The following is a 13,273-nucleotide window of genomic DNA, read 5'->3' as shown; positions in this document are numbered from 1 at the left end:
ACCTATCCTAGAAGCAATGGGCACAACCCAGGATGGGGGGCCAGCCCATCGCAGGGCACACTCACACACCATTCACTCACACTGGCAATTTAGCAAGTCCAATTAGGCTCAGTATGTCTTTGGAGTGTGGGGGGAAACCGGAGTACCCAGAGGAAACCCCACGACGACATGGGGAGAACATGCAAACTCCACACACATGTAACCCAGACGGAGACTCGAACCTGGGTCCCAGAAGTGTGAGGCAACAGTGCTAACCACTGCACCACCATGCCGCCCCTGTGGTTGAATATAATACAGTTAAAATAATTGATCAGTTAACTGGTGCACAGTAGCTCATTGGAGAGCACTGTGGCCACGTATTTCGAGGGGAGGGAGTTTGTGGAATGTTTATGTCTCCCCCATTTCCACGTGGGTTGTGTCTGGGTGTTCCATTTTCCTTCCACAATTCAAAGACTTGTGGTTTAGGTGACTTGGAGACTGTAAAATGCCCATAGTATCTACATGTTTGTATGATTATTGTGTGTGATTTTGTCTTGTGATAGACTGCCATCTCATCTTAGGCGTCCCCTGCCCCCTGCTTTCTGGCGAAAGCTCTAGGCTCACAGCACTGGATTATAAAAAAAGGCTGGATGGTTTGTTATATACTGACCATTTCATGTTCTCTCACTTTGTTGACTTCAGGTGAGTGTTGTCCGGAGAATGGCGGGAGTCCCAGGGCCATGTCCACGCACCACAGCTCACCCAAAAGTGAGTCAGGCGTGTTGCCAGGCAACCGCAGCAACGCCCCACCCCCCGGGCTTGGCTCCTCTCCGCCTGAGGGATCAGTACCCCGCAGCCCACAGAGCAGTGAGGTCGTCATCCAGCGCAAGGAAAATGAAGGCTTCGGCTTCGTCATCATCAGCTCGCTGACCCGACCGGAGTCTAGCACCACCATCAGTAAGTGTTCATGCTTCATGATAAGCCATATTTTCAGCAACTGGATGGGGAAAAACCCATTTGCAGCTAAAATGTCAAGTTGCAGAAGCTAAGCACCAATGATAATGTAGCACCTAGCTGCACATATGTGTTTCCTGTCTACACTCTGCATCAGTCTCTATGTCTTTGATACTGTCAGTTTTATGCTATGTACCTTGTATTCTGTACGGTACTGTGCAAAAGGCAGTCAGAGAAAATTATATTTAAATGATCTTTATGTTGGTGTAAAACTATGATATTGTGTCTGTTAAAGTGTGTTAGCTTAGCCATTTCCAATCCCTCCTACCAGTCACACCAGTATTTGCAGTAATCATAAAATACAAAAACCACTGACAGGTGACGTGAATAACACTGATTATCTAAGTATGGATACCACTGGAGACATTATGTGGAAGCAGGAAAAACAGCCAATCGTAAGGACCTTGGCTTGGGCAAAATTGTGACGGCTAGTCAACTGGGTCATCTCCAAAGCACGTCTTGTGGGATGTTCCCGGTATGCAGTGGTCAGTAGCTACCAAAAGTGGTCCAGGGAAGGCGAACCGGTGAACCGGAGATGGGGTCATGGGCACCCAAGACTCACTGATGCACATGGGAAGCGAAGGCTAGCCCGTTTGGTCCGATTCCACAGGAGAACTACAGTAACACAAATTCTTGAAAAGGTTAATGCTGGCTATGATAGAAAGGTGCCAACACATGAAATCTATTGCAGCTTGCTGCTGTTGGTATTGTATAGCCGCAGACTGGTCTGCGTGCCCATGCTGCTCCCTGACCCCCATCTACTGTTGAAAGCATCTATAATGGGCATGTGAGCATCAGAACTGGACCATGAACCAATAGAAGAAGGTGGTCTGGTCTGATGAGTCACGCTTTTCATTACATCGTGTAGGCAGCCGGGTGTGTGTGTCTTTTACCTGGGAAGGAGATGGTACCAGGATGCACTATGGCAAGAAAGCAAGTCGGCAGAGGCAGTGTGATGCTCTGGACGACTTTCGGCTGGGAATCTTTGGGTCTTCTCATTCATGTGGATGTTATTTTGACATGTACCACCTACGTAATCATCGTTGCAGACCAAGGTCACCCCTTCATGGCAATGGTACTTTCCTGATGGCTATGGCCTCTTTCAGCGGCATGAAGCGGCCTGCTGCACTGCAAAAATTGCTCAGGAATGGTTTAAGGAACATTCAAGGTGTAGATTTGGCCTCCAAATTCCCCAGATCGCAATCCATTCAAGCATCTGGAGGTTGTGATGGACAAACAAATCTAATCCATTGAGATCCCACCTTGCAACATACAGCAACCAGACCAAGACATTAGCAGCAGGTCCTTTAAGTTTAGGTTTCCCCAGTTCATATTTACCTGCTCAAACACAGCTTAATAAGCTAATTCCCAGGTTTAATAGCTCTGTTTGAGCAGGTAAATATGCAAACTGTGCTGCAAACTGGCTCTCCAAGACCGGAATTGGGGAACCCTAACTTAAAGGAGCTGCTAATGTCTTGGTGCCAGGTATCGCATGACATCTTCAGAGGGTATTGTGGAGTCCTTGATGGCTTAGAGCTTCATTGGAGGGTGACCTACAGTACACAAAATCAGGCTGGTGGTTTTAATGCTATGGCTGATCAGTGTTTACCTTGTATTTGTTAACTCGACCAGTAGCGTACCATGTTTAGCTAATCAATACCTCATCAAGTTATTCAACTAATTAACTTAATTAGTTAAGTGAGGTGGTGGTGAAATTTAACAAACACATGGAATGGCTAGGGTGCTCCTATGGAGAGTCTGGGAACGAAAGCAGTGTTCAAGATCTTTATTGGCCTTGTGCAACAGGAATGCTTTGTCATGTAGCCTTACTGGGTTATTAAATCTAAAAACAGATCAGGTAATGCTCTGATGCTGCAAAACCTACTACCACACTGCAAAGGGGGTGACGAGTCTGTGGCTGGGATGGCTAGCATCCAGAATTATAGACTGAAGCTTCTTACACCAGTAGTTAAGGTGCCCCACAGGGGTACATGACTGATTCAAAACTGGATGGGATCAGGTCCTTGTATGTGGTAACCCACACATACTGAAGTGGGAACACTGGTCTAGTGGCTTTAAAAACTTTTAATAACGCTAAGCTAATATGATCTTTTATCTAGCATGTCCGTTTAATTAACCTTAAACTTAGTGTTTCTTCCTGTCAGCTGGTCAATGGAGGGTAGTGCAGTCCCTGCCACTGAAGAGTTTTTTGACTACCTCAGTGACCGCAGCCCTAGTGATGGGCAAGTCCACCAACTCCAGTTCCTCTAAGAACGGTGTCAGTTGGTGCTCCTTCCACTGCCCAACTATATTTCCAGTTAAGCCCTGCTTCTGTCGGCTTGTGAGAGTTCCACTTACACAAAAATGTTCTGAAGACAGAAGCAAAAATGATTAGTTCAGAGAACTAACCAATCAGATTGTGGAAGAGGTGGGACCAAGAAGTCAAATTGGTTTGTCCCGCCTCTGCTAGTTGCTTGGACCCACCTCCTCTACAATCTGATTGGTTATTTCTCTCAACCATTTTTTCTTCTGCTCTCAGAACATTTTTGTACAAGTAAAACTCCCATGAACCCTGAGTTGCGTGACGGTATAAAGAATATTTGTACTTTCAGGCAGAGCAAAAGTCATTCCCATGGTCTCAGCAAACTCCCCCTGAACCCGAAATTTTGCTTTACTTTTGCTTTACACTCTGCTTAGCCTACCTGTACCTGCTAGCTGCCTCTGGAGTCCCACAAACTACCTGGGTTCAGGTTAGGGGTAGCTGCCGTGACCCCAACAACATTATACCTGCAGCTCTGCTAACCCAGATCCTCTAACCACAGATAAGTCAGAGCCCGTCCCCCAACTCTAATTCAATGGGAGGTGATCCTCTTGTTCACTGGAGTGAGCTCCAACGTACAAGCACCGAACCAGGGTGTTATGAGTAAACTCAAATCTGCCAGAGCAACTCCAAAGTGGAATAGACCCCATCTCTCCTTCAGGAGTTTGATTTGAGCCCATGCTGTGTGTTGAGGGGAACCTAACTAAATCTAGATGATATCACATTACCTCCCACATTAGCTCAGGCTTCTGCCAAAGAGGTTAAGTTCCATGTCCCTCAAGCCTATTTTGGTAACTGGGGAAAGGCCCCTTCTTCTGTGGGTGATGGGCCCAAAGGAGAACAGTCTCATAGCTCATTTAATCTGTGCCCGACTGGATGCCATGGGTGATGGCCTCACCAGCAGGCGCCCATCAGTGAGCCCCCAGGTCCAGTATCCCTGTTCTGGGCAAGGTGTCTGGGCGCTTGATTTTGTCCATTCTAAGGTTTTTGCAGAGCAGAAGAAATTCTTGTTATTTTTATGGCGTTACGATTCGTTTGCATATATTCAAATGTTAAATTGTGTTTTTATGAGCAAATATACACTTACTACCCAGAAAAACATTTAAACGTTTTCTATGACTGCCTAAGACTTCTGCCAGTAATGTATATCAATTTGCTGTCCACTTAAAACAATATTAAAAACGGTAGGGATCCAGCATCTAACGCTGCTTGGACCCCTAATTATAATAAAGTGCTTAAGGGTCAGCTCTGAACTTGACATCGGTGTGTTTCCCCCTCAGCCGTGCCCCATAAGATCGGCCGCATCATCGAGGGCAGCCCGGCTGACCGCTGCGGGAAGCTGAAGGTGGGGGACCGAATCCTGGCTGTGAACGGGCAGTCCATCATTGACATGCCACATGCCGACATCGTGAAGCTCATCAAGGACGCAGGCCTGAGCGTCACGCTGCGCCTGGTCCCTCAGGAAGGCAAGCAGGTTCCGACACGGCCGCTGCACCTGAGGTCCGCCAGTTAGCATGTATCTCTGACAGCTGTGTGCTGCTGTGTCTGTCACAGAGCTGAGCAGTCCTCCCTCTGCGCCGGGCTCCGAGAAGCAGAGCCCCATGGCTTCCCAGCCTAGCCCAGCTCTCCAGCAGAGCCCCGTCAGCCAGATTGGGGTCCAGCCGGTCAGTCAGCCAATGGTCCAACCCGTCACCCAGCCGGTGGTCCAACCCGTCAGCCAACTGGTCGTCCAACCAGTCAGCCAGCTACCCAACCAGCCGATCAACCAGATAGTCAACCAGCCCATCAGCCAGATAGCCAATCAGCCCATCAGCCAGATAGCCAATCAGCCGGTGTCTCCCGTGTCCCAGATGTACGGCCATGATAGCAGGTATGGCAATGGCAGAGCTAGCAAAGAGTAGACATCACACATCTCTGAAATGATATGACATCACACATCTCTGAAATGATCAAATGGCACTCGGGTAATATTACTATTGCAGGTGCTCACAAAATACAGGAAACCACAGGGCTTCTGTAATAACATAAAGATAGCTCAACAGGATTTGCGAACTCATGGTGATGAAGAAGCTATTTGGATAAATTAATTTGCAGAAATGACTTGGAGAATTTACCAGGGCAGTCTGTGTGTATTTGAATATGCACACATGTACCTCGTCAAGGTCTTCTTTAATTTGACTTTCTGTTAGCTACAGATCGGAGGTGAAGGCAAGGCAAGATGTCAAGCCTGACATTCAGCAGCCCCTGTTCACAGACTACCGACAGCCACCTGTGGACTACAGACACCCTCCCGTAGTGGATTACCGTCAGCCACCCCTAATAGATTACAGACAGCTCTCCCCAGATTCCCGGGAATTCCCTATTCCGGACTACAGACAGCCACAGGTAATCACACAATTTCAAGCTACAGGTTAACACATCGTTATTCGCAAACTATACACAAACAATGTCGGCAATTTATCCCGATCGGGGTAACCCTCCTGCGAATTTAAAAAGAAAATGAGTTTTATAAGCTCCTGTCATTCTGAGCAATCCTTTCATTCACATATGCTTTCCATTGCTTGCACATGTTCTCTGCCGTTACAGGCTTTATTATCACAGGAGGCACCTAGGCTCCTCAGTATGGTCGTCTCTCTTGTTTACCGTCCTCCCCGCAAGTGTCGTCCCTGAATGAGTTGTAAGGATGAGGCGTCACATGGCGGTTTGTCACGTTTAAGTTGGCTCTGGCATTCGTCTGATGCCCCGCATGTTTGCCGCGTGTCTGTCTCGCCAGGCCTTCGATTACTTCACAGTGGAGCTGGAGAAGAGTGCCAAGGGCTTCGGGTTCAGTATTCGTGGGGGGAGGGAGTACCAGATGGACCTGTTCGTCCTGCGGCTGGCGGAGGACGGCGCTGCAACTCGGAACGGGAGGATGAGGGTGAGCTGGCTTGGCCGCCTGCGCTGAAGGCAGGACCCCAGAATTCCACGCTGAATTTCACTGGTCGCCGTTAACGTTGCTCGCTCAGATCCTTAACTGCCTGTTAATACAGTACAGTTGCCCTGGAATGCTGGGGGTCATAGCTTTGTGTTTGAATTCCTGGGTGTTTCCTGAAGCCGCCTTAACACTGTGTCGTTCTGTGGTAAAAGAACAAACGACGTAGCATTAAGAAGTCTTCAGGAAACTCGCCCCCTGTCAGTAAAGGTGGCACCTTTTTAGTAAAGAACTCACTGACATATTTTCTTTGTACTTTTTATTCATTAGCTTTATGAACTGTCGTTTAGATTTTTATATGACGTTTTTGATTTGAAATATATAAATATATATAAATTTTTATGTAATACCGTGCATGTCTGGCCCATCTAGAAAAAAAAATTTTGTTGCTATAAATTTTGTACTCATATTTCAGATATTATGTTGTTTGTACTTTTCTCTTGAGTAAACACATATCTTGTTAATCACCTTTTCAGTAGTATTTACCCCCACTGACAGGCTTCCAGCACGGGTAGTTTTTTGTAATGAGTGGCTGTACTCATTGCTAGCCTTAGCGACGCGTAGGTTAACAGTCTCTGCTGGGTGCTGTCTCAGCACTCGGCTCACACGGCTGCTGTACCCTACACAGGTCGGGGACCAGATCATCGAGATTAACGGGGAGAGCACACGCGACATGACCCACGCCCGAGCCATCGAGTTGATTCGGGCCGGGGGTCGCAGGGTGCGACTTCTGTTGAAGAGGGGCACGGGGCAGGTCCCTGATCATGGTGGGTGCCCCACAGGGGTACATGACTGATTCAAAACAGGATGGGATCAAGTCCTTTTCTGTGGTAACCCACACATACTGAAGTTGGAACACTGGTCTAGTGGCTTAAAACCTTTTAATAACGCTAAGCTAATATGATCTTTTATCTAGCATGTCCGTTTAATTAACCTTAAACTTAGTGTTTCTTCCTGTCAGCAAGCTACGTTGTTAACATTAACTTTCCTTTACCGGACTAACAGTGGTGTAACTGTCTGTCTTAGTCTCTATGGCCTAGCTGCAATGATTGGTGTAGGCTGTTCCTCCCCTCCCTTTAGGAATGGTACCTTCCAACCACTCCATCTGCATGAAAGGTGACAAGCATGGCTCCCCCTATTTCTTCTTAATGGGCCACTCTAAAGACACGGTTTGTAAACTTCTGCATGTGTTCTTACCTCTCTGTTCTAATTTGTCTCAATGTACTGACATCTCTCGCTACTGAATGCTTGTGGGATTAGGTGATGTCTGTAAGGTATGGGGGTATGGGGGCTGGTCCTGCTATGTCCTCAGCCTGTGAGAATAAATAGGATACTGTGGCTGTCATGCACAGTGCGTTTCTGACCTTAGATCTTCTGGGCCATCCCTCTAATCCTTTGTTCTGCTCGTTTTTCTGTTTCTCTGTCTTTCCCTTTTCAGGACTTTTGTTGACTTTTTGTCTGATTAAATGTACCTGCATATACACTGTGGCATTCTGGGAATTTTGTTTTTATTTTTTTTTGTGTATAATTGTTTTGGATCAATGTTTCGGGTTTGCATAGGATGTTATACGCATGGGCCGCGGAATCAGTGGGCAACTTTTGAAAAAAAGTTACTGACAAATATTTCAGCTGATAAATCTGCATTAATGATTAAAGCCCAAAGTGTATCCACCTGTTTTTTTTTTTTTTAACAAAAATGTGCTTTTTAGGTGAGGTGAATGATACTCATTACTCACTTAGCATTGTGATTTGATATCTACCAATCATCTGTATTTTCGACTACTTAACGTTACGTTATCGGCAGCGGCAACCAAATCCCAACATGCATTTCGAGGCAAAAGAATGTATATGAGCAGGCTTTGACAATTTAGAAAAAAATGAAGAGGCAGAACCTTATATCTGAGTTTTTCAAAAGCAAATGGATGCATCTCTCCCCCCCGTTAGGATGCACTCCGCGGTCCATGCTTATGTCATTCTAAGGGTATCATAGTATAGTTTAACATCCATAGAAACTGAACATGTAAAATGTGTGCATGACGGGGAAGAGCAGAACTGTTTGAAGTGATACGTTTAGCTAATGCTAATGTTAGGCTCCTGCACCTAAAACCTTAAGGTGCAAAGACGGAAAGTCAAACTGGACCATAGCATATCTGTAAATGGCCATCAGATGTTCATTATTATAGAAGTATTGGTCAGTATTTGACACAGTTCATCACATAGCTTGCTGTTATTTTTGCCTGAATTGTATCCACTATCTATAAATCTGGGGGAGAATAGCAATCAGCTGTCGATGCATTTTTCCAGGGGTTTGTTTGTGGTGAGTAATTCTGGACCCAAAAATGTGGGTTTCGACAGTGGTGGCTAGCAGTGAGGATCTGTGCTGACCTGCTTTAGCAGATCTCTGAAGCGCAACCCTTCCAGAACTGTCCTACAAACCATGGCTGCATATGATTGGGCCAGCAGTGCCTGTGTGTGAGGGTGTCACTAACAGTTTGCCTTGTCTCTCAATAGATAGCCCCACCCCCGGGGACGCTCAGCCTACAGCCTCCCCAAGCCTGCCGGAAGTAGCTCCTCTCCTTGAAACTGTGACCATACCATTGCCTTCATCTTATCTAGCTCCGCCCCCCATTTCCCACCAGCTGCTCCCTCTGGAGGCAACACGGGAGGCAATGTACATGAACAGGCCGGGGTACCCCCACAGCCCCGGAAAAGCAGGCTCATTCCGACACGGTCGGCCTGGGTTGGGGGGCAGATCGGCTGAGCCCAGTGGGAGTGGCTGTGTGAATGGGAGGGGATAAAACGCCATGAGTGGCAGGACCACTCTCCAATGGCATTGATGCGAGATGGCAGAGGAACACCCACAATCTGAATGGAAAAACGCAATGATCCCGGAGCCCCAGCTACATAAGAGAGCATGAGAAATGTCTAGGGGAAGCCATGGGAGAGGAAAGAGCGCCACCCACTGGGAGAATTGTAATTGAGCATAGCTTAGCAATGGCACCAAGCTCTTGAACACAAACTTGGTTGTGAAAGGAGGTGCACAGAGCAATTTTCCAAGCAGCACTGCTTCAGTTGGACTGTGTAGGAGAACTCCTGCTTCCACGTATCTCTCATCCCTCCCACCTGTGGCAGCACAAGGAGCTCCAGCAGCCGAACTCGGACAGGAAGAAGTCCTGGGGTGTCCAGTAACACGGCGGTCCGGGTATTCTGCTCCAAGTGTGGGATGCTGGAAAAAATACTGCCAACTGTCACTGGGCCAAGCCAAGCCAGGCCAATCCTGACAAAGTGCTTTTCCATTGTACCATTGACCACCATCAGATGCAAAAAAGTATTAACCCATTTGTTTTTAAATGTCATTTTTATTTATATTGTATTTTGAATTAAGATATTACACCAGTCACCTTAAAAACTGGAAGCATCCAGTCCTGTAAAAAAAAAAAATGCCAACATACCAATGTTACCATGTACAGCAGCTAATCAGGAGCTGTTTGACGAGTGACCCCAACCTCTACCACCAGCTGCTTCAACAACCAATTAGGAGCCACGTACACCACTGACGAAATTCACCACAGACTTAAAACACGCAGCGGCCATTGCGTTAACTGCTAAGGAGTCTGCTTAATGAAGGGGGAGAACGTTGAAGAGTTGCTTTTTTTATCAGCATCTGTGTAGACTGAAAGCTGTAATAACGGACAGTGATTATTATTGGAACTCTGCCTTAAAATTGTACAAAGATAGAGATCTACCATGTCAGTGCTAACAGATTTAAAGGATTATATAGCTGTATAGATATATTCTATTAATATACATACATGTACATAAAGTCATTTTAATATTCCTGGCTGTGCTAATGACAGTTCTGAACCAATAAGCTAAAGGCACAGTGCTGAGGACCCATCTGTCCGTTTCGTCCTTGGCTGACTGAAGCTCTGTTGAGATATTTTCGCGAACTGCAGGGCTCACGGCAGACTTTTGCTTCAGCCCACTCTTTAATGTGTCCGATTAAACAAATAAATTAGTGCGTCCTTTGTGGTCCCAAAGAGCCCAGACCACGATACGGTGGGGGTGCCCTTAGGGTCTTAGAAAGAGAGGGGTCATCATATGGGAGCTGGGGCTGAGTGCCCCTGGGGCTGAGTGCCTTAAACTGAGGGACTGGTCAGGAGTCGGCGACTGTAGTATAGGCATGAACCTGTGGATTTGCGAAGCTAGGCAGAGATGCCATGTGGGAAGGACTTAGGGTTGCAGTGGGAGGGGCTTAGGGTTACAGAGGGAGGGGCTAGGTCACGCTTCAAGGGTGGGGAAAGAGTACTGACGTGGAAAACACTCGAGTGAACTTGCACGGGTCACTCGGAGCACTCAAATTTGGATGTTGGAATTTATGTTTGTTTGTTACTGGTTCCTCAAATGCATTAACTGTTTGAATGTCTTTGTTCCACCAGATGGTTTGTTTAATCCAGGGTTTACCTTCCTGTCTTTAATGCCACTAGCAGTGTGTCTAGCATGAATGCTGCTGATTTGTACAATCACACCTCAGCGTAGATGTCAGTAGTTCCTCGGATGCGTGGAATGGGAGCACAGAGGTGCAAGTTTGAGTCCTGTGCTGGGAGTTCTTAAGATAGGCTGTAGATGGCAAATGTGCAGTGTGCTGGGAGCTCTCTAGTTCCCTCTCCTGGTCAAGACTGGTTTAGCAAGAAGCTCTACAGAACTGATATTGATGTTTGCCTGTTCACTTTGCGTTTAAAAAAGAATTATATATATATGTCTAAGCTAATGAACAGGTTTGTAGCAGAAAAGTTATCCTGTATGTTACCAAATTCAAGTTAAAATAAGACTGTTGCCATGAGATTGTTGTAGTTTATTTATTTATTCATGATGTTGTAGAAATACTGTTCTTATATTGCAGTTACAGAGCAGTGTGTGCTGTGAGTTAGCTGGCTTGGTTCTGGTGCCTTTGGACTGTGTGGCCGACAGGTCCTTCATACCGGACTGAGGCTTGTTTAAAAACACTCATGGTTTTCTGACCCATTTATGCTGACTTAAGTAGATTGTGAAAGGTCTGAATAAGAAACTATGAAAAGGCAGGTGAACCAATTATGATGTGAATTTAATTAAGGAATTCAAAGCCCAAACATTCTGTTATAAATGTATGTGCTATAATGTGACCATTGCATTGCAATTGTACGTGTACATACTTCAGATAAGATCCTGCCAACTTTAAGTTATTAGTTAGATTCCCTCCAAAAGAGCTCGATGGGCCGAATGGCCTCCTCTCGTTTGTAATTTTCTTACGTTCTTAGATGTGTGATCTTCACCAAGGTCTTCAGGAGATTGGAATCCTGCTTTCTTTAGTGTGATTGGTCTGGCTTTGGATCAGAATCTCAGCCCGGTAACAGGTCTGCACACCCCAAAGGCACCGGCTGCTTCTCTCACACCGGCATCCTCAACATGTGCTTACAACACACCAGTAGAGTGGAAATGGACTTTGCATCATTATGTGCCAAATAGCTGGTGATTATTTCTGTGATCAGCGACCCAGGCAGTGGGTTTAACCACAGTCCAGCTTCAGTGTGGCTGGTAATTGCCTCGGGGAGGCAGGTCTTTTTCCTCAAACTGTGCGATTCAGATTTTGGCCCTCATGGAAAAGCTTTCCTCATGAAGAAGAGAGAACTTGCTCTTCGTGCGAATGTGAAACTGGCTCCACGTGGAAGTCCATCCAGGCATATTGTCCCAGAGCCTGCAGGAGCACGAGCACCAGCAAAGAGGGCCGAGGTGGCCGTGGGTCTTTTTACGGCAGCGGACGACAACAGGCACGAACTGAGTCACCATCCCCAAGCTCTCCCTGACATACTCATGAGCACCGTGTCATACTCCTAATGCGTGTTCCCAGCTACTCGTGACACTCGTGATACGTGCGTTCACGTGAGGCGGAGATGACCGCGTGCAGATTTCCGCCCACCATCATTTTCTAGATTGCTAGCAAGCAAACAGTGGACGACGGCGGCATGTACATGGACTTCATGCATATCAGTGTTACTGTGCTGTGGTCCCTGTGTGTTCACCCGGTAAAGCTCTCGTATCTCTATGAATGAGATTCTGTGTTTTTTTTAAAAAAACAAAACAAAAAACCTGGAAGTCGCAACTATTTTTATGAAATGCAACCCTTCAAAATATGTTAACTTTTGCAGAAATCTTGTTTACTGTATGCTATTCTAAAATACTGTGAAATAAATCCTCAACACAGTGTGGAGTATTTCAGAAACATCATTCATTGTTCATCTTTTTCTTGTGAAATGTGATTTTTGCCCCACTGAACTAGTATATGCCATTAAGTGTGTAGTCATGGTGGATTGACAGACACGGTTTCACCTTAGCTTAAAATACCTTTACTCACACATGACATGTTCAAATCGGGCATCGTGGGAACAATGTTGAAAGTCAAGTGGTGCTGTAATGAGGAAATAAAAAAGAACAATGGAGCACATAAATCTTTTACTTAAAGAAAGGCCAAAATTGTTCGTCTGGGTTAGAAAATTGCACTTTTTTTTTAAATTGCACGATTTACACTAATATTAAAATCAGAACAGAGTAAAAAATATAGGTAGGTAGGTATTATGTAACCATGTGGAGTGGATCAAATGATGGAAATACCTCCGATATTAATATCAAGGAGCAGGGCTACCCTCTGCCTTGAGAACAACTCAAGTCCTTCATGGAATGCTGCCATTCAAGTCTTAAACTGTGTGCTATTTGAAATTCGACAAATATTCAGGAAGAAAAGCCTCCTTTTTCGAGGGGGAAGGAGGAGAAAATGTGCTCTATAACTTTCCATGAACTTTCCATAAAATTTAGAAGCCCACGGAAATTGTTTGATTTCATTCTGATGTTAATGAAAACCTTCTTGTGTGTCTAGAGATATTATCATTCTGTAATATGGGAAAACCATAGGATGCACCTGGTCTTGTGAGATGGCACGATATGCCTCAGCCGTT

General features: G+C 45.8%; 1 protein-coding gene across 8 annotated transcripts in view; it reads left to right on the top strand.

Annotated features, from left to right (window-relative positions):
- Positions 1 to 12,525, top strand: part of LOC125751800 (membrane-associated guanylate kinase, WW and PDZ domain-containing protein 2-like) — a 91,320-nt gene extending 78,795 nt beyond the window's left edge. For 3 of the 8 annotated variants that reach the window (XM_049031083.1, XM_049031125.1, XM_049031143.1), the window contains exons 15-21: positions 682 to 936; positions 4,594 to 4,779; positions 4,868 to 5,183; positions 5,503 to 5,698; positions 6,087 to 6,230; positions 6,913 to 7,051; positions 8,796 to 12,525. In XM_049031083.1, coding sequence (XP_048887040.1) covers positions 682 to 936; positions 4,594 to 4,779; positions 4,868 to 5,183; positions 5,503 to 5,698; positions 6,087 to 6,230; positions 6,913 to 7,051; positions 8,796 to 9,082 — 1,523 coding nt within the window. In that variant the 3' untranslated portion in view covers positions 9,083 to 12,525. Of the gene's footprint in view, positions 1 to 681; positions 937 to 4,593; positions 4,780 to 4,867; positions 5,184 to 5,502; positions 5,699 to 6,086; positions 6,231 to 6,878; positions 7,052 to 7,364; positions 7,454 to 8,795 lie in introns of those variants that run through there. The other 5 variants (XM_049031103.1, XM_049031114.1, XR_007400794.1 and 2 more) reach the window with 5 other exon arrangements.
- Positions 12,526 to 13,273: the final 748 nt, after the last annotated feature.

The sequence above is a fragment of the Brienomyrus brachyistius genome, chromosome 1 (assembly GCF_023856365.1).
Source record: "Brienomyrus brachyistius isolate T26 chromosome 1, BBRACH_0.4, whole genome shotgun sequence".
Classification (NCBI taxonomy): Eukaryota; Metazoa; Chordata; class Actinopteri; order Osteoglossiformes; family Mormyridae; genus Brienomyrus; species Brienomyrus brachyistius.
The sequence above is the reverse complement of the archived record's forward strand: the minus strand, read 5'-3'. Positions and strand labels throughout refer to the sequence as shown.